The 25,407-nt window shown below is 33.2% G+C and overlaps 3 protein-coding genes across 8 annotated transcripts in view; 1 reads left to right on the plus strand and 2 right to left on the minus strand.

Moving 5' to 3' along the window:
- Positions 1-218: 218 nt before the first annotated feature.
- Nup188 (nuclear pore complex protein Nup188) lies at positions 219-14,021 on the minus strand. The gene is made up of 16 exons (XM_068770532.1): positions 13,918-14,021; positions 13,629-13,839; positions 12,752-13,356; positions 12,272-12,392; positions 12,069-12,182; positions 11,046-11,345; positions 9,451-9,959; positions 8,767-8,947; positions 7,930-8,197; positions 7,556-7,848; positions 6,940-7,242; positions 4,748-6,166; positions 4,066-4,187; positions 3,156-3,372; positions 1,980-2,192; positions 219-958 (listed from the first exon to the last, which is right to left on the minus strand). Exons 1-16 carry the CDS (start codon positions 13,935-13,937, stop codon positions 368-370), a joined length of 5,487 nt encoding a protein of 1,828 aa, XP_068626633.1. The 5' UTR covers positions 13,938-14,021; the 3' UTR covers positions 219-367.
- An 843-nt stretch (positions 14,022-14,864) lies between these two features.
- Positions 14,865-17,113, plus strand: Ak2 (Adenylate kinase 2). Its single transcript, XM_068770597.1, has 3 exons — positions 14,865-15,187; positions 16,026-16,262; positions 16,551-17,113. The coding sequence occupies exons 1-3, from the start codon at positions 15,086-15,088 to the stop codon at positions 16,938-16,940; spliced, it is 729 nt and encodes a 242-aa protein (XP_068626698.1). The 5' UTR covers positions 14,865-15,085; the 3' UTR covers positions 16,941-17,113.
- A 3,033-nt stretch (positions 17,114-20,146) lies between these two features.
- LOC137927119 (guanine nucleotide exchange factor DBS-like) overlaps positions 20,147-25,407 on the minus strand; it is a 117,200-nt gene continuing 111,939 nt past the window's right edge. For 4 of the 6 annotated variants that reach the window (XM_068770920.1, XM_068770924.1, XM_068770923.1 and 1 more), the window contains exons 17-20: positions 25,113-25,318; positions 24,079-24,247; positions 20,934-21,066; positions 20,147-20,474 (exon numbers count right to left, since the gene is read on the minus strand). In XM_068770920.1, the coding sequence (XP_068627021.1) occupies positions 20,377-20,474; positions 20,934-21,066; positions 24,079-24,247; positions 25,113-25,318 (606 nt within the window). In that variant the 3' untranslated portion in view covers positions 20,147-20,376. Of the gene's footprint in view, positions 20,475-20,933; positions 21,067-22,290; positions 22,542-23,062; positions 23,095-24,078; positions 24,248-25,112; positions 25,319-25,407 lie in introns of those variants that run through there. The other 2 variants (XR_011107743.1, XM_068770925.1) reach the window with 2 other exon arrangements.

Raw genomic sequence — 25,407 nt, forward strand, 5'->3', positions numbered from 1 at the left:
TAAGAAGCTTAGCAACTGTTACGGGTAAAAATTTGCATGTAATATGAATATGCAACTAAACATAAATTCAGTACGAGTAGAGATTTATAAAGCACCGCCATCGCCTGTAACGCTTTTTCAGGCGTACAAACTCTTCAGCAATATAAATACTATATGGAAGTGACTGGTAAAAAGTCTGTGACTATCTGTTCTAGATAGTTAATAATACACAGGGATAATTCTGGAATGATCTATTGTCAGCAGCTACTTAAAATTAAAGCGGGTGAATATTAAAACAAAATACATGCAATGTTAATGTAATGAATATAAAAAAAACAGATATTTGTACGTAAAACACTTTAAAAATAGTGATTTATTATTATCAATGTTACAAATCGGTTTGACATATATAAAGAAAAACAATTGAAATAAAATGAAAATAATCTTCATCATTATTCAACTGCACATCTGTTAAATTGGAATACATTGGTTCTATTTCTTGAAGAGAGTTGTCGAGGCTATGCCCACTGTCCCTTGTTGTGTCTGCCCAAGAAACACGTTTGGAACTTCTAGAAGTTTCTTTTTTCTTATCGGACGTAGGTGTGGAATGTGACACTGGCATTGGTGGATCTTTTGTGAGAGTTCTAGCACATTTATCTAAATAATGTTTACGGAGAATGTATTCGCGCATTGAGTCTTGTGAGGCACGTTTGGGAGGTGGCGGAGGAGTGAGGGAATCATCATCGTCGCTGAGATTCCTCTCTCTTCTTGCTTCTTCAATTCTTTTGACTTCTTCCTCATCGGGTGGTAACGGCCATGCTCCTAACTTGTTGCGAACGAGGTGCGGTCTCGTGTGAGCCGCGCATAGTATGCGTTTGCGTACAAAATCGTGGTATATCGTTAGTTCGGAGGCAAGCTCACGTCGTACTAATTGTTTGTGGCGAGAAGGGACACTGCCATCGCGAACTGCTAGCAGAGCCTGTAAATAATAAAGGATAATTTTATTCACGATAAGCATAATCTCATCATAATGTTGTTCATTTATAAACATTTCTCCTTGGTGATTCATATGAAATAAAATTATGGAAAAATAAAATGATAAATTTCTTTACGTTATTATTATATTTGGACGTGTTAATACGAAATTATGGTTATAATGCAAAAAAAAGTATTGATGACAATTTTTAAAATAAACGACATATTAAACATAAGAGGAGAGTTCTACAGTCTATTCGCTTTAAGAATGCATCGAATCATTGTTTATTGACCTAGCTAGTCCAGTAATCTAATTTAATTTAATCACAATGACTACTGTGCCACAGGAACCTCTATAACGCGCCTTAAAGTGTAGCGAAGTGGGGCCGAGGAAACAGAGTGTAAGCATTACCGCTGCGAACATTGGCGGCGCACTGAGGAAACGTAGCGGCCGACTTCCCTCGTCTCACCGCGCATACAACACATAAAGCGCGGTACAGCAGTTTCGGTAGCACTATAGTTGAAGACACGTCTGTCTCACAGGCTGTAAGACTCTCCTCTTATATTAATCATTGCTTATTGTTGCTCTTTAAATTTAGAATATAATTAAACTTTTAAGTGAATTAGTTTGTCTTAATCTTAATTAAATGTAACTTTGCAATAATCTCTGGTATTATGTGTGTTTTTTCTAATTCAAATGTTCAACATCTCCAAGTAATACAAACAGATTTAAATTTCATATCATATTATTCTTTAAATAAAGCTTTTTTGGAGCAGACTTTTAGTGCCGCATAAGTGGCATTTGTAGATTCTGCGGGTCTAGGACAGCGCAGAGGTGTCGCAGAGTGCTTAGCTTAAGACCTCGTTTAAGGCACCAAAGTAAGGGCTCTACTACACACTGCTGTTACAATGAACTGGGAGGCTCCTGAACTCTAAGGTCGTTTTTGCAGATGAATTTATAGTATTTATGGATTGCTAAGAAGAAATTTATGCGTGGATCGAAGGTTTTGGAGGTAGAAGTCTACCTGCGAAGCCAGGAGTGCAGTGGCCGCCTCCAGAGCGGCAGCAGCAAGCCGTTCGTCGAGGTGTGGCGGTGCACTGGCAGCGGACGAGGCAGACGTCACGGAGTCCGCGCGTCCGGGTGATCTTGCAGCACGCCGGTCACCGGGACTGCACGAGCAGGTGCGCCGGCGACCGCGCGGAGACCGCGACCCGCTACCCTCCTCGCCGTGGTAAGCCTGTAATGAGCGTCATCATGTCAGCCGATAGACGATCATTTCAAGACCCAAAGATCGCCACGATGACCTTGACTATGCCACCGATTCACAGAGTTGGCCCCCTACCGACTCGAGAACCTTTTGAATCCAACGGCCGTCGTTTGCATGGACAATGTACCGCTTCCACTACCACTTCAGACGTACTATTCTTCGAGCTCGGTGATTTTCTTCTGCGGAATTCCTTATTTCTCTAAAGGTCGCAATGATGACCGGTCTTTCGCTTAGCGACTTTAGGCGATCTTAACAGTATGGCCACAACCGTGTCAGCCGGCTCATAACAGTTTTTTGGTTTCACATAAAAAGTCATATGCCAGTCGTATCTTAAGTCCAAACTATCTTCTGTTTTCTCAAACTGGTTGAATCTCACTTTTCCACATCATTCTCTTTTCTTATAAAACATTTTAGTAAGTTTTATGTAGTGCAAAAATTACTATGTGAATTATTATTTATTCAAATTAATTTTTATTTTTAATAATTTATAGCAATGTTTTTCAAAGTGGTCCAGTGGTCCACCCCAGGGGGTCTACAGGAGACTCAGCGTGTCCACATTGTCAAAAAAAAAATGGGTGTTTATAATTCGTATACGGGTGTCCGCGTAAATTTATTAACCATGACTTCACCTAAGTAGACAGATAATATTATAATTTCTCATCGACAATTTTCACAGGTTTTTTAGATCATATTTTCTGTCGAGTTGTGAATATGGTATAAATGTAGCTGTAGGGGGTGCACTGCAACTAAGCGGTTTATGCGACGAAAAGTCTGGAATCCTTTAGTTTATAACCCACGTTTAATTACAGTTTCCAATGATAGTTAGCCTTCGGTCGAACTAAGAATGTTGTGTGGAAATAATTGATAACATTTTAAATATTTCTTAATATAATAAACTTTATAGCTTTCTCTAGAATCGAATTTTATACTTACGTGGTTCAAGGAGCGTGTTAGTAGACATATGGCGGATAAAATCGTTCCAAAAGTCAAATGCGGAAATGGTTCATATGTGATTTTGGGAGCTCCGAAGTGCAATTCAACCAGTGGCTGCCAACGTTCCAAGTCAAGTCCCGGATCAGCCAGAAGCGACAGTAAATCGGGACTGAAGGCCAGTAAGCACAGTGTTGCCATATGCAAAATCTCTAGAGTCCTGTGAACAAGTTTATTTTTTAATCGAAGGTGCTATGAACATGCCATGAATAAAAGTAAATTAATTTGCATACATAAAAAAAATAAAAATGTTATCATAATAATGTCAATATTGATAATGAAGTATAGTTCGTTAACAAATTAAATACTATAGTAACATTAAAATGAAAATCTTTTAAAATTATTGGTCTTGTAGCGTAGTAGTTATTATGCTATTATATTTGTAAATAAATAAAAATAACCCATGTATACAACAATAATAAAAATAACATTTTAATTTTTTTTCTTCTATTAGAATAAGACAAGCTACTTACTACAGTAGGAACTCTTTAGAGGCAACTAGTAATATAATAAAAAGTGATTTACTGACAGATGATATAAAAGTAGATATGATCTGTATTATAGTGTAACTTTGATACATTGAACAAAGATTAGTGTCGATTTTTATAGTCTGTCCTTCTCACTGTAGCAGTCACATTATAAACTATATACCTATCGCAAAACTAGATTTACGGACTGGTTTAGTATGGACTGACAGCACGCACTAAACGTAGAGTAAATATCCATCTTGTATAACATGCGACTTCTCTTTAACTACACCGCCATGACAGGTACCATACATTAATTGACAGCATTTGAGCTGAACATGCACCCCTTAAAGCTATATAACCAGGAGTTGTCAGAACTATCTTACCTATGTAAGACCATGTGCGTATGGGCAGCTTGGTTGTCATCGGGCGGCTGTGTTGCGTCGGAACTGCGTCTCGAGCGGAGCATCAGAGTCACGCATTGATACACACAAGCGCTGATACTGCGCTGAAATAAATACAAGATTTTGTCATTTTTTTTATTTTACGGTATTATAATAAATAATATTTATAAATAACGTTTTTTCACATTAATACACACTATATTAACATAACATACTATATCATAATACATACTATATATTCATTTATTCACATTATATCCATATAATAATCATGATCATCCTCAAATTTGATCATTATTTATAAGCGATTAAGTATACAATGTTGGCCAATCATTAATTAACCATTGCTACTAACTGTAAACGGACACTGAGGAGTTGTTAATCACAGGTCGCAAATTTGATTCAGGGAATCAATCTTATGTAATTCACCATGTGCATTAATTATATAAGATTTCCACTGCTCACAAATAAGTTTCCAGAGTATAGGCAGTAGCATCTCTTGCTTACCATACTTATAATACCACATTGCTATCGCCAACCCGCTTCAAGCGTGGTGATAATGGTGTATCCCCCATAGATATCTCTGGAGGGTTATTGCTCTATAGTGGGTGTCTATGGACTGATACAATGACTAACTGTTAACTAATTTTACATTAACACTTACCATAATTCCAGACAATGAATTGATATTTTGCAGACGCCAAGTACTTTCATATTTAACCAACTGCACAACTAGATTAAGTGTTGATGCGCAAAGGTTTAAAGCGTCGATGTTGTAAACTTGTCTCGGTAGCAACACCGCTTCAATTAAATGCTCTAAATGGACCCCAACAAACGTTATGGCATCAGTCACGAAGAACTGGCCGTGCTTCATGACCATCATTGATATGAAGTCCAAACTGTAAGCGTAAACTCGCCACCACTCCTGCGGCTTCCATGATGATGTGTTACCATTTTCGAATGTCGGCGGAAGAAGTTGCATCCATAGGAACTGGTCGACGTCACTCATTAACAAGTCTTTATTGAACGGACCTCTCGCGTAGGCCGTGAGACAGCGTAAAGCAGCCAACGACGTGTAATAATGGCGGCGGTTTTGTAAACACGCTTGCAAACAACAGAGGAGCTTATTTATAAACTTGGTTGATTGAAACCACTGCGACAGACCTGAGAACATATCGTCGTACAGGTCTAAGCATTGTTCCAACATAGCTAGAGATAAAACTACAGGAGGTACTTCTTCTTTCGTGATACCATTTTGAATTGGTACAAATTTTTCGTTCACATTATCGAACAATTTCTCTAATTCTATGCTGTTTATATTCGTAACCGAGCGTATTATGTTTTGAGCTGTGACGCTGTTGGCTTTTATTTCATAATCCAAGCTGCTTATGGCGACCGTTCCAATCGACAGTATAGCTCGTATCGCTCTCGGATGGAGACTCGCGTAAACATTCGCCGTATTTGTAAGCAGACAGTCTATCTGTTTAGCACTGGCTTTGCGGTTATCAAAACAATCGTCCTTCCAATTAGCTAACATTATCACGTACAGCTCCGCCAGAATAACAACTAGGCGACCATCTTTTAATTCTTCCAGTTCTGTTAACAAAGCGTTCATACAGGGTGCGACCATTTTGGCTTTGTGCGCGATATTAAGGCTCATAGGTAGACATTTGCAGAAGATTGTAATGAAATCCTTCCACGAGGTCAGCAGGCTCAACCACACTGGGACTTTATCGATCAATTCTTCATTGTCGTCCCTGCCTTGAAAAGAGAAAATGAAACTAATCCATTTTTCTAAATGATTCTTGTTCTTGTTAGTATCGAAAAATAATTGAAGCGTCTCTTTCAAATTAGTCTCTAGTTTTCCTCTCGATACAAACAGTTCGATGCCAAGAATGTTAAATATTTGTCCGTAAGTTCGAAGACCGGGCTGTATCTCACTGAATAGCGGGCTGGCCATGTGCTCCCAGAATTTTGAATTTTCACGTAGTTTTTTTATAAGTATCTGCATGTTGTTTTTCCAAAGTGCGTGAAACAGTGCTAATATACTGGATAATATCGGACTGTGTAAATACGTGGCATCCTGAAACAGTAATTATTAAATATACATACATAACTTACATAACCTGGAGTATATAACAAAATCCTAACACAAATAAAAAATATATTTTATCTGGCAACAATAAATGAACCCTTTTGGGCGACCATGATTGTCGCCCACCATTTCTGAAGTACTGCAGAAAAACAATAAAGGAGGTAATTGAGAAAATAAAAATAAGATCATAACTACTAAAATTAATAAAAGGTCGGGTAAACCTAAAGAATGTAAAATTTTTAAGAATAGATTAAAAAAGTACTAAAGATTAATAATAATAAATTAGATGTAGAATATAACAAAATATAAGATACAAAAGTCAAAACACAAAACTAGGAAACAATCATGAGATAAATAATATTTGGTACGAAAATGGAAAAGAAGGATGACAGGTGATGGTTGAATGACAATAATAATTATAGAGTTAAAGATCTATGTATAATCTATTCTAATTTTGAATTTCTAATTGCCGCTAACAATATACACATATTCTAGAATAACAGCAAAAGTAAAACTACAGTAACTGGCGATAAATATTGCACATCTACCTTTGGAAAGAGACATTTGGTTAATTTCAGCTTTGTAGAGCACTATCTCTGTCCCACACTACCTGTGTGACGTTTTGTCAGTTGTTGTATTTTTTGCGACAGAGATAACGCTCCACGAAACTAAAATTAGCCGATTGTCTCTTTCCAAAGGTAGATGTGCAACATTAATCGCCGGGTACAGTAATGAGTTATATAAATTATATGTTTAATTACCGCTTTAACTATTTTGAGGTAGTCAGCCATATAACCCAATATCCCCTCAAAAGTTTCATCGGGTTCTTTCTTTTCTTTGTCATCTTTCTCTTTATCTTTCTCATCAACCTTCAAATTTTCATGGTTCATCATAAAAAAGGCTTCGGTTAGTCCCGGTTGCGTACCGATACAAGTCGAGACAAACTCAAGTATGGACTCTTTGAGTTCCATCGTTTCGTATATGTCGCGCAAACGGTCCAGGAACAATACGCGCACTTGGTACGCGGTCATGTCTAAAGATGCGAATAGCGACATCTGAAAACCCTGAAAGGAAACAAAATTACAAATGTCTTTATAAAGTAAATCTAAACACTTGTACATATTGGCAAGTTCACAGTTGCTCAACGAGTCATGGAAAGGGCTATGTTTGGGATTTCTCTACGAGATTGGATGGGGAATAGAGATCCATAGACAAACAAAAGTAATAGGAATAGCATAGCAAATAGTCATGATGAAGCGGCAGGGCACAAAGAACGCTCCTTCGTTCAGCACTGGACAGGACAGGTGTAAAACAGGACTCCCCGCTATAACAGAGCTAACTTGTATAACAGCTGTGTTATTTGTGCAATCAACTTACATTTGCAAATTTATTTAAGAGTCTGCAACTTAGTACGGAAAGACTTTTATTGAATGCATGATTGATATAACTTGTAATTCTTGGAACCACTTTCAACATATCCTTTTGCTTGTTCTGAGCAAAGATAAGTTTTTCTAGTGGCGTTACTTCGTTCTCTTCTACCACCGTAGCCTTTTGTTTCAGCGCGAACATCACTATTGCAAGGCACTTGATCATAGAAGATAAATATTGAGATCCAGATCCTGATATCCAATTCGTGTCGTCTTGTAACATTCGCTCCAGCTGTTCATTGCCTAAAAATAAATAAAAAATTATTAAAGTGTATTTACGGTAATCATTACATATATGTATTATAAAAATTGGCATAAACATACCCACAGATACAATTTTCAAAAGTTCTAGAGCATTTTCTGTGTACAAAAGACTATAAATGCAGGTTTGCTTTAAAATGACTTTGGATTTGTTAGAATGTTTGGAATGTTCCAAGACCGCTGTAAGGAAGTTGGTGCACTGCTGCAACAGGCTCCTGCGTTCTATAGTACTAACGTATCGCCAGCCGCAAATATTGGGAAACACTTCACGCAGAATTAGGATTAGCCCCGGCAGAATAATCTCAGAGATAATACGCTCATCTGAAGATTTCTGGAAAGTGCAGACATTTATAATTATTGGAATACATGATAATCGGTTTTTTTTTTTAACTAACAAGAAAATATCAAACATTGTGACAGGTGACATAAAGAATTTATTTGGAAACGGACAAGGGTTTTTTAATAAAATTTATTGGAATTGAATGTAGATGATTAGCAATAAAATGTATTTACACATTTACAGGTGCCTCAAATACAATGTGCTTGCAGTATGTTCAACCTTAAAAGGCTTATTTAAAACATTACTTAAATATGTATCTTGTATGTAGGTACAGTACCTGGCGATAAATATTGCACAAAGATCTTTGGAAAGAGACAATCTGCTAATTTCGGCTTAGTAGAGTCCCACACTCCTTTCTTGTCTTTTGCAATATTTATCGCTGGGTATTGTAATATTTATTTACATCTGTCTTAAGTTGGGTTGACTTTGAAAATGCTTAAGGTTTGATAAATACAAGATTAAAATCTATCTGGAGTACACAAATAATTAATAGTATACATATGAATGAATACCACTAATATATTTATACATGTCTTGTACAGCATAGAGGGAAAAATTACCTTGTAAAATGCGCAAAGCATGTCTATATAAGCTCCTAAGAACTTATATGTTCCTCTGGGCTGTTCAATTATAACCAAATAGGAGCCAACAGCGGCTGAGTCAAATGATGCCCCGTTGGCATATTCCACATGTGACAAGTGTTGATTTATGACGCGCGGGAGGAGGCCAGTGTTTATTAATCTGAAGTCAATAAATATTTATAAAATAACCAACTTAGGTATTAAAGACTGAATTTGATGTAGGGAACTTCCAGCTGGTCCTATTAGAAATCTATGGGGGAGGCCTATATCCAGCAGTGGACTTCTTACAACTGAAATGATGATGATGATCGAATTAATGAAAAAATACTTTAATTAAAAAAGGCAGTTTAATTGGTTACGTTAACAAATTAAACTTTTTATATTAGAAGAAAGAAGAAGAATGTGAAAAAAGTTTTTATATCAGATTACCTTAGCAATTCTTTATCGTAGTGTATTTTGAACAGTTGGCATTACAGCTTGATGACTGAAATAGCTAATACTGTGGTACCAACATTGCATCTTAGATTGGTTTTATTAAAAAGAAAATTTAAAATAACATTTTGAGTTATATAAAACTGTTAAAATATCTAATAATAAAATTTAATGACAAGCTGTGTGTTAATAATTGATTGGCGAATATGCAACGAAAAGATATACAAATACCTTAAATGTATTTCCTTAGGAAACAATTTTATTAATGCAGTACAAACATTGAGACATTCAACCAGCAGTAGTAAAGGTGGTTCCTCGGCCCTCATGAACCTCAATAACACATCAAAAACTCCTTCACTAGGACTCAAAAGGCTTTTCGGAATTTCCTTATCTTCTACCAGGTGCTGTAAAACTCCTTTCAATACTTTTGTGCCTTCATAGACTCTCTCTAAAGTAACATTTAGATTATACTGATGATGCTGCTTACGATCTAAGACTTTTTCAATCTCATTGTTGAAAACGGTCCAATAAGAATATGGTGTTCTGAAATGCACCATGGTACCCTCTTTTCTCTCCATTATGGTAGCCCTTGAACCAGGTTCAATATGGTAGGAGGGATCACCGAGGGGATAGTATTCGGTACCAATGATTGCATCATCACCTTGCAGTGACATTATCCTTACTGAATTTGGATTGTATATCTCAGTGTAGACAGGGAGTTCTTTCAATTCAGCAAGTAACTAAAAATAATGTTCAAATAATTCAGTTATTAAATAAAAATGACAGGACAAAAACTAGATTAAAGGTATAGTCTGTGCTAATCGAAATTTTAATCTCCAATCTTAATTAAAAGTTTAGCTAAGATTAGTGGTCAAATATATTGTATGTGTGTATTTGTTTTTAATTAAATTCGAAATTAAAATTCCGATTTAATTTTTAAAAAACACATTCTAATTTCATATTCTCAGTTATATTTGTGAAACTGAAGCGAAAAAAATATTAAAAGTTATAATCCAATGTTAATAATAGGTAGGTATAGTTTATCATAGGTATGGTTTAAATTGAAGTCAAAATAAATGTGCAATAAATGTTCATGAAATTATGGACCTAAGTACAACTATCTATAGAGCCATATAAAAATAATATTTTTCACCCATGCAGTTAAAACTAATTTAACCCTTCAATCACAGTGCCATGAAATGGAGACATGTATTTGACACTGTATCTGTACTAATATGGGATTTAGTAATTCATGATAAAATCCATTGTTAGAAAAAGAAAATAATATGCATGCAGAACATGACTTAACATTGTATGCTTAAACATAATGTTATGATTTACTTGTGAGGTAAAATATTTATTTCTAGTTATAGCTACTTCCTCTTCTAAATTCATATAGCACAGAGCCATTGTTAATAACATTATATACATAATTGTTATCACAAACATTGGTGTGAATGCTGCTCAAAATTGTGTCAAAAATTATGTGTAAGTTTTTTATGTATTTGTTCTACATTATATAAATAAATTGTCACTGATTGAAACTGAAAACTGTCAGAGTAAAAATTTTGATAAAAGAAACAATTCTTGACAGCCTCTTAAGGCAAGACAAGACAAGACCAAAAAGAGTTTTGGAATCAAATTTGTTTGTAATTAGGAACAAACTTTATATGTTGTTTTTAAATTTGTAAGTAACAACAGTTTAGTTTTAAACAATGTAAAAGATATTTTCAATCAACCTTTTTCCAGTCTTAAAGATATAATTAATATTAATAAATTATTAACTAAAACAAATGTACTAAAATCTTAAAATTTCAAATACTTACATTTCGAACACTAGAGCTTCCTGCCTGAGCCAGGCCTTGGGATAAAATAGACAAAAGATTGAATTTGTATGGAAAATATTCCAAAGCCGTATTCCACAATGAAACGACTCCAAACTCATCATCTTTTTCTCGTAATTTCCAAAACTTTTCTGAGATATCTGGTGATTGGAGAAGATCAGAACATAGTTGCATGATGCCTGGCTGTAGACCCAATGTACCATCCCCATCAAACTTGTCACAAAGATTATTTAAAAATTGAAATATGCGACATCTAGCAATTTCACTACATTTCGAATTATCCTAAAAAAAATATGTTTTAATTACAAAATCACTGTAATATGTACATGAATTGCTTAAATATTATTATTAATTTACTATAATCAAATTATATCAATATGTAATAATGTATCTCTCACATCCTCATATATAGCACTGAAAATAATTTATTTAGGCATGTACTATGAAAATATAAAACATTTTAGAGAACGTGACACAAGTACCACATCCTCTGTACATTGTGAAAATTATATAATTTTATTTATAACTATAAATAAAATTATATAATTAGCCATATATTATGGGAAAATATTTTTTTTATTTGATACATTTATAAATGTGGGCATATAATTAAACTATATATTTTACAAATTCTATTTTTCATAAAAAAATTAAACACCAAATAGACTATTTAACAAGCAATATCTCTCCTGCATAACTTTAAAACAGCTATTTCTCTAATAGCAAAAATTTCTAAAACTTTTTTGTGTAAGATGTATAACATATAGAGATATATGTATCTAATCTTACAAGACTGCCATATGACATACAATGACTCAATTATATTACATACTGGATAATATGAAAAGATATTTGTTTAAAAAGAAATTTTAGCAGTTAGCTTGTTGTAATTTTAATAATATATTGAATTGTTAGGAAAAGTATATCATTGTTAATAAAATGTTATTTTGGTGTTGGTACAGTAACCCAAATGTAATCTTATGATTCCCTGAGATTTATACTTACCGAAAAAACATAGCTGTTCAACATCTCTTGCAAAAACTCAAAAACTTTCATTCGTAGCGCTGTAGCTCCATAATGTTGATATTGTGTTTCAAATAATTTTACATGTTCTTTACTCTGCAAAAAAAGGCAATTACCAATCATTATTTGCATATTAAAGATATTAAAACTATTTATACAAATTCTGTTCAATAACAATATGTTACCTTAAGAGTTAACATCATCCAAGTGATGAGCAAAGCACTGTGTTCATGAGATAATTCAAGTTTTGTGAGTTCACCCTCCACAGCATCTTTGGTTTTCTCCAACCATTGGGATACATTTTCTCTAAAAATTCAGAATTTTGTATCAACTATAATAAATCAATTTCATAAGAGCACACAAGGAAAATTACATTTACACATAACCAAAAGATGATGTCCTTGTGGATTAGTAAGGATATTATTGACATGGTAAATTACACCGTAGGTGTTTCTAGGACTTAACAAGAGCAAAAAATTATAGATAAGTCTTTATTCAGAATGAACTAAGTGCTGTTAGCCATGCAAGACTCTCACAATATCATTGGTCTTAGGGTCTTCCACCTGCAACCTTATGTTATTAATTACATTAAGTAATTTCAAGAGAAAAAATTTGAGACAATGTTAATACCCATATCCAAAATTGTAACAGATAATGAAACTTACATTTTTTCATGATCACAAATCACCATAAAAATGCAAACCTCTAGATATGTAATTCTTAAGCAAGCATCTCTGTGCCTTTCTTCTAGTAACTCAAGGTAACTCTGGTTTTTACCAAAACTATGTTTTCTGAACAATTTCAACATGTTAGTAAACTGCTCTACAGAAAACACTTCTTCATTTCCTATTAACAATAAGATCTGTAGTATGGCAAGCTGTTCTCTAAGGTTAGACTCCGCCCACTCCTGCCGAATAATGTCGCTTCCAAATTCAATCTGGATTTTTTTTGATGGAGGTGCTTCCGATAATAATTTTTCAAATTGTTTAATTAATGACGATTTAAGGTTCTCCATTCCAATATCATTAATTATTTTTGTGAATTGCTGGTTGTATTTGTGAGTTTTATCTAATCTGTACTGAACAATGTACTGCAATAGTTTCAGTAGAAACAATCTTTCCGCATAATAAAACTGCCAAACTTTTGGAGACAGAAATGTAGATCTAGTGTCAACAAAGGCCACATTTTTTAATGCATTTGCTGGAGTACCATATGAAATATCACAGAGATAATGTTTTATTATTTCCCATATTTCAAAGCAATTTATATCCTGAAAATTACAAATGCAGTGATAAGTGAGAGTTCAAAATTCAATAAAATATACATCTATAAAGTATAAGTATTTTACTATGATTATTTGCAAATTAGCAAAAGTTGTATTGTTTAGAAAAATATTTGTATAAATATATACACTCATACATATTTATATCTATGTGTGTGGCAAAATATATATTTGTGTACTTTTAATATTTTTCACAATACAACAAATAGTACAAGTAATATTGATAATATATTTTTGCTTCATGCATAAAAATAGCTAACCATATAATTTTGAAGGGTTTGCACAACACTGAGTAGCTTTGTTTGGTCAGGGTATTTAGACTGAAGTTGAGTGAAGTCATTCTGTTGTTTTGCTTTATCATTGATTAGCCCATCTTTAAGCCCTTTAATAACATCTTTTGTAAATATGGTCTCGATTTCTTTTATTGTAAGACTTTGGGAGGTCGTCCAACGCCATAACCGCTTCCAGTAACTAGAAAAAATACCGTTGCAGATTAATTATCCACGTATAAATATAATTTAAACACAAATGCACTATAAGCGTACTTACCTTGTGTTATAAGACGTCATAATTAAAGTGAAAACTCAATTTATCTTATATTATAAAGTAAATAATATTTACCGCCACATTTTTAGGTTATTTTAAATGTATTGTATCTATGGGCACTTACAGCGACATAAATGACATTGACATTTAACAATATGGAAGAAATAGATAATCTACTTCGTTCAAAGGTTTAAAATATATAGTAATTACCATTTATGTATTATAATAACAAATGTGAGCCACTAACGTTTATACATAGGATTACGGATATCATTGAAATACACAGAAAACGGTACAGGGTCTTAAATATAAATATTTCGTTGACCTTTACAAAAGGACCACTACAGACATGTTTAACTTTTCTTTAATGTTTATTCATTAGGTCTTTAAAGGAATACTAATGCTTGTTAAAAAATAACAACTTCTGTATGAATATCTATCTATTAAAGTGTCGTGTACTCATTTTTGAGCAGTAGCAGTAGCCCAGCAGTAGAGGATTGAAACTTGCAATTATAGGTCGGGGGTTCGATTCCTGGGATACAATCTTATTAACATTTTTTGAATCTATTATTTAGGATTGCCACTTCTCATAAACTAGTTTCCAAAGGATAAACTATAGTGTCTTTTGCGGACTACAATATCACACTGCGATCGGCAACCCGTCTGCCAAGCGCGGCAATTATGTTATATCTTCTATAGACATCTTTGGAGCATGCCAATCAAGGTGGGCAATCCAGCGGGCCTATATAACTTGAGAAGACAATAATAAATTTTAGGACTTTTTTTATAATTAGACCTTTAGCGCGTCTTGCCAAAGTTATAAAATAAAGTGATACGAAAATATTAATAAAAATAAAATCTCATCAAAAAACTAAAAATAGAAATTAAGAATGGCTTGGCAGTTAGTGTACTTATTACGCTTGACATTGACATATTCTGGCCGACACGACTGACGATTGTCAAATAAGTGTGGAACTAAGTATAATATGATAATGTGTTCTGTGCTCTCGGCTTTAGCCACATGTCCGTTATAGATTTATGTTGTATTAATTGGAAGATATTTCTATTTTGGTCGATTATATAAAATAAAGTTTTTTTTAGCGGACCTTTTATTTGAGCAATTAAGTATATATTTTGTTTTAAATTTTCTAGTATACTCGTATCTAGTAAAATGGCTCCAACAGCTACTGCAGTCAAACCGAAACCAGATGATGACCCTGTCGGCATTAGGGCTGTTTTATTGGGACCACCGGGTTCAGGCAAAGGGACTCAGGTAATATGAGATATTTCAGTGTCAACTACAAAAGTGTTGTGTTCAGTTTTTAATCAGACTCTTAGAATATTATTGTACTGATTAATATGCAGGTTAAAGTTATGTAATTAACAGATAACTGACAACAATTTTTACGGAGAGCATATTCTGTGACATTTCATTATTATGTTTTATTGTAACTTCCATGGTAATGTTAAGGAATGACTTATATTGTTATCTATTATTGAAACTACACAAAACTTAACAAAAGCAGGAATAGTAATTGTTGTCTTTTAAGTGCATTAAATCACATTTTTAGAAAAGATTTATATTAGTTGTATACAAAATTATTAATTTGTTAATTTCTTAAATTTATGCACAGCCAATGACAATTTACATAGTAAATAATTAGTTGGGAAAACCTAAAGTTTGTAAAAGACAGATCAATATCAGAGTATTGAAAATTAGTCAATGAACTGCAGTTTATGAAGCCGTGTCCATTTTGAGATTCTGATGGTGAATGCCACATTTACTTTTATAACATGACCACTTTAATGGCTTCAAGAAGTTGCTGCTGGTTAAGGATGGTATAGGAAAATAATGCAAGGAAACAATTATAGAAAAGATCTGTGACATCTACCTGTCTGTACTGCATCTGTTGGATTACTGTTCTGTCTAAAATTGTATAACTGGCTTATTATGGAAAGCTCTTTAGTGCAAAAGAAATCCCCAGAAAAAGTATGTTTTATTTCCGTATTAGGTTGACATTTCTAAGGATACTTGCTTATGTGGAGGTAGATACACACCTAAATAATTTTATGTATCTGCTATGTAATAATTTTTATTATTTTATTTTTAGGCTCCTCGTCTGAAAGAGAAGTATTGTGTATGCCACTTATCAACAGGGGACATGTTACGTGCTGAGGTTTCATCCGGCTCTGAGCTTGGCAAGCGTTTGAAAAAAGTTATGGATGAGGGCAAGTTAGTGTCTGATGAAATGGTTGTGGACATGATAGACAAAAATCTAGATCAACCAGAGTGTAAGAATGGATTTCTGCTTGATGGTTTTCCTAGAACTGTTCCTCAGGCTGAGAAAGTATGTAACATAATTTTTTGTACTTATTTTAAGTAAATGTAAGAGTCACAAAATCAGGATATTACATTTTTTCATACTTAATGAAAATTATTAGCTATAAGCTATAAATTATCAGCTTAAACCAACAACAAATTAAAAATAAAACAGTTTATATGATAATGTCTGCAAAATTCTTGTATGCTTGTTTGTTTTTTTATGGAATGTGTAATATTTTGAATAATTTGTCTCTTAATATTTGAAATTTGGTTTTGGATTTAAAAGTTTACTTTTAAATTAATGTTATTACAGTTGGATGATTTGCTGAGCAAAAGAAAATCACAACTTGATGCTGTTATTGAGTTTGGTATCCAGGATAGCCTCCTTGTTCGAAGAATCACTGGAAGGCTGATCCATCCATCAAGTGGTCGCAGTTACCATGAGGAATTTCATCCTCCTAAGAAAGCTATGACTGATGATGTCACTGGAGAGCCATTGATTAGGCGTTCTGATGATAATGTTGATGCTCTGAAGAAGCGTCTTGCAACTTACCATGCACAGACTGTACCACTTGTTGATTACTATATGAGGAAAGGTCTTCATTGGAGAGTTGATGCTGCAAAACCAGCTGAAGAGGTTTTCAGCCGAATAGATAATATTTTCAAGAGCCGTATTTTTAGCAGAGAAAGATCTGCGCTCTGAAATAATTGATAAGTAAATCTGTTTTGTACAAATCTTACTTTTTGTGGTTACAAATCTTACTATGTGGTTGGGTTGAAGATTGTGTTAATGTATTTTCTGACAAATGTACTGGAGCATTTTAACAGTTGTAACTACTTTTGAGACTTTTTTCTTCTATAAATACAGTACAATAATATCACAGAAATATCTTTTATTTTTATACCAAATTAATAATAATTTTATTTTTAATTTGCCAAAAGACAGGCACATTATTATATGTTATGAAAAATATCTGTTGTTTGTATGATATTCTTTAAACTCTTTTGACTCATTGTTTGAAATATTCCTTAAGGAGATAAAAAGATTGGTGAGAGAATTTATTTAGCATAGTCATTACAAGGAGTAAAAAATAATTATTGTTCATTCCACATCATTTGTAATCCTTGTAAGGATAAATAAAACACTGTCATATTTAAATTATTTATTATAGATTAAGAGCACATAGATAAAAGAGGAAGGATATAGGGTGTGTCAACAGAGTATCCATTTTAAGCTCGAGTAAGGCAAATTCATACACATTTCATTCAATAACACTTTACATTATTTTCAAAGCAGATGGATACAAACCTGACAAGGTGAATGCCAAGAATAGCTTCAGTAATCTTCTCTAGGATTTATCATTCATTGATTAAAAAATTTTTATGTCTTAAATTTATACGTATATTAAATGTGAATAAATATTACTCTCAAGGGTATTGTAACTATACTATTCTTTAGTGTCAAGGTTGCTAACTATATATAATCTTTTTAATATTTAAAACAAACAAACCTAAATATTGATAGCACTGGTTTTACTCTCTTATTTTTCACACTGATCAGGAAGCTGACACAATTCAAATTATCACATCAAACTTTTATTTCCTTTTACATTGCAAAATCAATCTATTTTCTTTTCCATTACCAAAACAGTGTATCTCAAGTGTAAACTATGATTTTCCAAAATATTTTAACGTGCAAAGGAGTAGTTCTCTCCCATGAGCCAGTTAATATAATTTTAATATCAAATATACATATTACAAAATGTGTATTTTGAGGTTCTCGACATATAACTATGACAACTCTATGTAATATTATCAACAGAGGGCAGATATTTGGTTGCATATTTACCTAAAGTTAAAGGCTTAACTTATTATGGATGGTACTTTAGTATCGCAAAAATACCGGTATGCAGAATTGGTAAATTTAATGTTCTTTTAACAACATACATTATAATTAATTGAGTTCAGGTGGAATACATTTTGGAGATCTACAATCAGACAGCAAAGTTTTGATTTTAAGGCCCGGAATCCGTCAGGAAGCCGTCTCCATACTTTTTCAATTAAAATTACTTTAGGTAAATATGCATTTGATTAATCAGGTAGTAAATATACAGGAATACAATGACTATGAAATACCAATAATTTTATGTATATTATTATTGGCATAGTTCTAAAAAGTTGTCCTAAAACGACAAAAGATTAAATATGTTATAAATATAAAATACATCACTAGGATTTTCACAGCCCTCTATATTAATTTGAACTTTTAAGTGTTGTTTAATCACTGCGAAGATTTAAGTTTTCACATAAAGGTTATTAATAATAAATAAATAGAAATGTAGAAGATACTGACTGGTGCGAGAATAGTTCTAATAACTAATTCGAGAATTTTTTAAGCTAATGTCATCTACTCACATTACATATAATAAAATGTAATGTTTTTTTAGCAAAACCTACCTTTTATAAACAGGTTTATAAACCACAAATATTCATCAGCACATACTACTTACATATGAACAATTGCTTCTGTTTTTAAGTTTTTAACTACGAAAAGAGTACTTAAATCGAATTATTTCGTGTTCAACTACGCATATTTATATAAAATAACTAATTTTAGCGTTTTTGATTCTACGTCATATTTATTACATTTTTTATTTGTAGGAGAGCGAAAAAACCAAAGTAAGTTAAATTTTCAAATAAATCACGAATTAACCCATCAATCTTTGGATAATTTTATTGATAAAAAAGATTCTTTTTGGTTTAAATTACATATTATATAAAGAAATGACAATCAAAAATTAAAGTTTGTATGCAAAAATATACATTATATATTGTATTATTTTAATATGAATAATAATACGGAAAATAAAAAAGAAAAATAGTAAAAAAAGTATAATGCGTTCGTAATATAAAATTAATTAAAGGAGTAATTATTGTAATATGATCAATGAGGTGAGGTAAAATAAAACACAATAAGAATGGAAAATGTCTGTGTAATTGCAGTCATTCAAATCGATGAATGACTTATCGACTTTTTGGCGAAAAGAATCGAATTTCCCTTTTTTACATAGAAGACAGGTACAATGAGACAACAAGCACATTATAACCATATAACAAACACACACGTGACAATGACAGGCGATGATTTGATGCACGTATTACATTTTAATGCACGTAACTATGAATAAAGGTTACAAAGATGTAAAATAAATCACACCGACTAGTATAAAATTAATACTTAAGATATGCATTAAAAAAACATGTGCTGGACATCAATTTATTAAATACTAATATGTTTTATGATTGCAATAATTTAAATACTTTTGTTATAATATTTCTTTTTATTTATAGACAATGCCATCGCAAATTGTACAATAAATTTAAATTGATATGAAAACGATTTATTTGATACGAATTACTTACCACAGATTATACAGGCACATCAATGCAGAATAGACAAAAGACCTAATTAAACAGGGAAGAATCAAAGAACGTTGGAACATGTCATGGATTGAAATAAACAATTATAAAAGGCCACTAGCGTCCAAATAAATAATTAATATTAAATAAGGAAAAGAAATATTTACATGAAAAGAAAACGACTCCATTACGACTGTTCAACAACTCCTACGCCACTATATATAGCTTTGGATAATTGCAACTTTAACGGACTATATCTAACACTACTTTACAATAAAGCTTGAGAACATTTACATACATTAACAATGTTATTGTTTAACTGTAAACAGTCTGACATTAACAATAACGAGTGGGGTGACCAAGCTTTCGATATTCCTTCTAACAAACTTTAAACTCCTTGTGGGTACTATTTCTAACAAATACTCTAATATACATTACGAGATATTATCTCACTGCAAGGAATTGAATAATGTTTGATATATTTTTATATTTTAACACAATATAGTGTTTAATCTAGCGGACTTTACTTTTTGGAACAAAAAAAAACTTTTTTTTAGATCAAAACGATCACTACAACAATTGCGTTAACATAGAAATGCAAACAAACAATAGAAAGAACGAAATAACTTAAAAATTGAACAAGTTAATACACTATTTTGTTTTTGCGCTCAAAATAACAGTAAAGCCGGGCAACGGGGAGGTCGCAACGCAGGGCTTTGCTAGTGGTCGTGCAGACGGTCATGCGAGCGGCTGGATGAGCGTGACGTTTTGCGCTGGTCCAAGTACGCTGCCGGCGCCCAGCCCTCGCCCTGCCCACCTAATTTAACGCATAAAGTATAATAAATTTAATTTACAACTAAATAATACGGCAAAGAACTAATCCTTGGTTCACTGTCTATCGCCTATACTGTCTCAGAAGCCGGAAAGTATTACCAGTAGTTTACATTTCTTTTTCTTGATATTTATTTTGCATTTCTACAGGTATGAAAATTAGAAATAATGCACTGTAAACATGCGCTGTATAAGTTATTACTTATTAACTTATAAAAAAACTAGCTATCTTTTTCTTTTTGTCATTGACATATCTGGTTGGCAGTTGTGATGGCAGAATGCTACGGTTGCCTTAGTCCCCTTTACAGTAACTAAGCTCCAAGACTCGTACGGGTGCTGTGAGGTATGAAGCTATACTTTATGACATAGCTGTGTTATGTTTTTCTCTCAGACGTGTGTAGATACAAAAAATATTGTGGCATATTATGTTTAAGAAAAAACGTACCTGCAAGGCGCACGTACCACCAGCCGGCGCAGCCGACTTTGAGAAGCTCGGCGTGCTGGCCCTCGCGTAGGGACACCTCACTTGCGCCCACTGCCGTGTATTCCGAAAGCGCCACCAGTGAACACCCCACAGCCTAACCAATATAACATATTTTTAAATAACTCATTTTGAACGGAAATTTTGAACATTTTGAACTTTCTTGGCACCTTTGTTTTTTTTTTTTTTTTTAAAAAGGTATACATATAATTGTTTTTTTCTTATTGACATCTCAAACAACTGCTAATGAATATTTTAAAAAAGTAACAAATATTTTCGTAAAATCAAACGATTTAGAATTTTCGCACACATATTTAAAGTTTAACAAAGTTAAGAATCATTGTAATAAAGTTATAGATTGAGATTTCTTTTATTTGGTAACTTATCACACATATGTAGCACACACCATAAACATGCAAGTAGAATCCATCACCGTAAATAAAAGCACGTTTAGGACAGCGCAGTTTTGAAAGACATCAATGAATGTTAATGATATAAACGGTTCGTATGATTAGCAAAATTGCAATTGCTAAAACGTTACCTAAACGATAGTGTCTCGGTAAATATATTTCGATAGTTTGTTAGCCATGCACATAATTATACTAAAGAGTAGTTAGATGCAAAAGTTTTCTTTGTAATGTGTTTTTGTTAGTTACACAAACATAGGTTCGTTGTTCAAATTAAAGAACATAAAATGTCACCTAACCACGTTAAGAATAAATAAAATACGCAGATATGATATTACATATATTTTGATCCAGCTTGCGGTATAAAATAAATATAATTATTGAAGGGATGTGGCTAATTTTGCGTATTAGCAAAAGTCAAAAGCTAAAAAGCCACGGTGAAACAGAATTATTACATGACAATTGGGATGTTGTAATTGGAAAGAATAAAAGGTTGGTTAATATCCAAAAAATGGAAAAATTGACAGATAGAAGAAATACGATAATAATGTCTCCATTATATTAATAACGCCCAATTACACACATGCAAGTAAATGAAGTATTGCTTTAAGCTTTTTTGCACGAAGAGAGCGGTGTCATTATGGCGCAAGCTATTTTAGTGTTGTCTTTTGTAAAGTCAAATTTATGGTGCGGTACGTAAACATAACAACATTAAATTATTACCGGTATAGTAACAGGTGTATGAAGTACCTATATAGTTCTGTCAGGTATAAAATATATAAAGTATATATATTTTTGAGATATAATAATTCTTTTTTTTACATATATTGTATTTGTTTGAAGCTAAGCGGATAATTAACATAATCGTAAAGCACACGGACAATGAATGACATAACAAACAAAACATGACTTACACGATAGTTAATGTTGAGCGAAACAACTGACATATCCACGTTACTTCGAAGACTTTGGTTACTTTAAGCTTTGGATATAAAATCAGTCTCTTTTCATTATGTACAAAGCCAGTACTGACATTGCGCTCGCTAATGACATTCGATCAGTACTGAGACACGTAAAACGTGGAGTTGGCTTGCGTAGAGCCCGATACTGAAAAAAATTGTACCATTCGGTGTATGGTACCGTTGAGACCGACGGCCTCCGTCACCTGTTGAACAATACAACTTAGAGAATGGCGGCCATTTCGTACACAATTGGACAAGATGGCGTCCGAAGTAGTTGCAATTTTAGCGGTGCTAATGTCATTTCAATAGAATATATTTACACTGTTTTCTAGATATTTTTAAATTCATAATATATTTTTATTTCAATTTTGCATTGTTCTGCTTTATTTATCCTCTTTTCTTAACTAATAAAAGTACTATAAGCGATGATGCGTGGCTTGCTAAATTAAATATGCAGTGACAGCGTGACTTGATTTCGATTTATCGGGAAATACAAGAGTATTGAGTGGGAAAGTGACATTAGATCTTCAAAATTTGAAATGCTAAACTATATCTAATCGTTTGAAGGCTACACTTTAAAATTTGACTTTTGTTTAATTTTCTAAGTCTGTAGTCTTATTACTAAAGGTTAATCCGGGAAGCGTTGTGTGCGTTTAGAATGCCAGCGTAAACCATGCGCTACCCGGTGGCTATTTATTTTGCATTCCTAATAAAATAGACTTACATTACTTAAAGTGGTTTTCACTTCACTCAACACTGCAAACCCAAAATTAATAGTCATTAGAGATCCAAATTAATCAAGCCTTCCCAACAAGCGCTTATTACTATCGACTTGATTTTGTTAGTATAACGTTATCACCATATACTTTTAATTCGGAATGAGGAGAACGCGTCTTTGACTAGATTTGGAAATTTATTCGAATATTGAATAAATCTACACCACACCACGAAAGCAGTTCAGAAAGAAATTTATGTTAATAAACAAAATGAGCTGCAGTTTTAGTCAATGTCGCATTACCGTGTAAAACCATTACCATCTGAAAAGAGGAAAGATTTACATACACATTGCTTTACCACCTAGGAACAGAAAGATAACTTGAAATTTATTAAAATTATGACAAAAGTTTTTATTAAAACAGTTAAAAATCAAGAAGGTTCTAAATATACACCGAAAAAATATTCATTTCTTTGGTATCCTTTTCTATTTTTTTTTACAAATATCGTGACCGCTTGTAACTAATCAAAAGATTTTATTTCCGTTACTTACGTAGTAAGAAAGAGAAACATTAAGTTTCATTGTCATCTATATCATCTAAAGCAAACAATTCCACTTCAATTAAATATTTATTATAATATTTACTCATTGCTTAGAAGCCAGGACCACACAAATTTTTATTGTGTTTATAAAAATTGAGATTATTACAATTTTATTAATTTAAATGCGTTACTAATATAATATATTTTTAATGGGACGGTAGGCTAAAAACTTGAACTTTTTGAAAGCTGTAAAATTATATCCTTCAATATTGGTTGGTGTTTGGAAGAGAAATATCTCGCTAACTTTCTAAAGAAATATCTTTAAAACGTTAGCAAAATATTATTAATAAATCGAAAGATGATGGGTGGTAGGTAGTAATTGATATATTGCCGGTAGGATACAGAACACCATGACGATCTTTGGCGAAGGCCAGTGGCCTTCTTATGGACGTTTATCAGCTGACATGATGTTGGGGTACTGACCGGTGCGTGCTCCGTGTCGTCGTCGTCATCATCGGAGGGGTCGGTGGACCAGCAAGGCTCGTCGTGAGCATCGCAGGAGGCAGCGCGCGTCCCAGTCGGTGGAATTGCACGCGCCGCCCCGAGTGCGGTCAGAGCGCCCGCCTCCCAAGAACTTGCCTGGATCAATGTCCTACACAAATTCACACACTATCGTCGCAAATCATTTACAATAGATAATAAAACATATTGTATTAACTACAATAACTACTTTCCATAATATCTATATCATAATTATTATGTATTATACAGAGTGATTGGTTATAGGTGTGAAAGGTTTACCTTAATGTATAACTCATTTGTATAAGCTTTAAGCATTTCACACCAATTCACCTTGTATGAAGTGATCTCTTGAAATTATATTACATTAATTTAATTTTTATATTGACATGTGACAGCCAAATGATTTCTGGTAGTAGAATATTTGCAGGGAAAGAAACAATAATTAATTTTGATATATGCAGATATTGTGAACGCTATTTACGCAAGTTATTTATTATATTAAGCTTTTACGTTTATAACCAATCACCTTGTATATAGCTTTATGCAGTGATTATCATCACCGTTTCAGCAACTGCTGGACTGTTCCTCCTCAAAGATATCCAAAACGGCTAGGTGCAAGCGACCTGCAAATAGCGTCTTCTGACGATATTAACAGGGTCGCCTGTTCACCTCATGGGTGAACGACCTACATATCAATTTAAAACCTCAAAGCCCCAAGTCCTATGTTTACAGTGATAAGTTCTTTTAATTTTTTTGCAGGTTTAAACACCAATACAACTCAAATAACAAAAAAACAGATGTCATTGGGACATGGTACCTTTAAGTAAAAGTAATGTTTTGCTAATTTTTTTATGTAAAAATAGTGAAACAGTTGATTTAAATGCGTTATTGATCTATTTAACAAACCTAGAATTTTCACTCGATAACCTTAGAGTATATGAAAAAAGAAATTTCAAAAGTTCTTAAATCCCGTAAAATATACATTATTCTCGTACCTATGCTGCGCACTGTACTGGCGCACCTTCTCGCCCTTTAGCTCTTTGAGCTGATCGAGCAGCACGCGCTTGATGCGCTCCACCCACGTGCGTTTGACGTCGACGCTCGGCGCGGTGATGGTGTGGACCTCAGCGCGACCCTGCCGCCACACCTCGAACTTGCGCGGGTCGCCTTTCACAGACTCCGTTAGACCTATTTGTGACATCTGTAAAATTGTACAACACAAATGTAATTTAATTGACGGAATATAAGTTATGTATTTCTTTTATAAGCTTTTACACCGACAACCAATCG

The sequence above is a fragment of the Battus philenor genome, unplaced genomic scaffold, assembly GCF_028537555.1.
Source record: "Battus philenor isolate CCGP_79_NKW_IND1 unplaced genomic scaffold, ilBatPhil1.0.hap1 SCAF_3, whole genome shotgun sequence".
In the NCBI taxonomy this organism is placed as follows: Eukaryota; Metazoa; Arthropoda; class Insecta; order Lepidoptera; family Papilionidae; genus Battus; species Battus philenor.

Bases quoted from the DNA above. Each gene is read 5' to 3' on its own strand.
- Nup188 (XM_068770532.1), bottom strand. From the start codon at position 13,937: ATGACGTCTTATAACACAAG. The intron at 7,243-7,555 runs GTAAGTTGATTG...GTTTCCTTTCAG, and splicing joins TCTTAAATAAATTTGCAAAT to GGTTTTCAGATGTCGCTATT. The intron at 3,373-4,065 runs GTAAGATAGTTC...ACTTGTTCACAG, and splicing joins ACGCACATGGTCTTACATAG to GACTCTAGAGATTTTGCATA.
- Ak2 (XM_068770597.1), top strand. From the start codon at position 15,086: ATGGCTCCAACAGCTACTGCAGTCAAACCGAAACCAGATGATGACCCT. The intron at 15,188-16,025 runs GTAATATGAGAT...TTTTATTTTTAG, and splicing joins GTTCAGGCAAAGGGACTCAG to GCTCCTCGTCTGAAAGAGAA. The intron at 16,263-16,550 runs GTATGTAACATA...ATGTTATTACAG, and splicing joins CTGTTCCTCAGGCTGAGAAA to TTGGATGATTTGCTGAGCAA.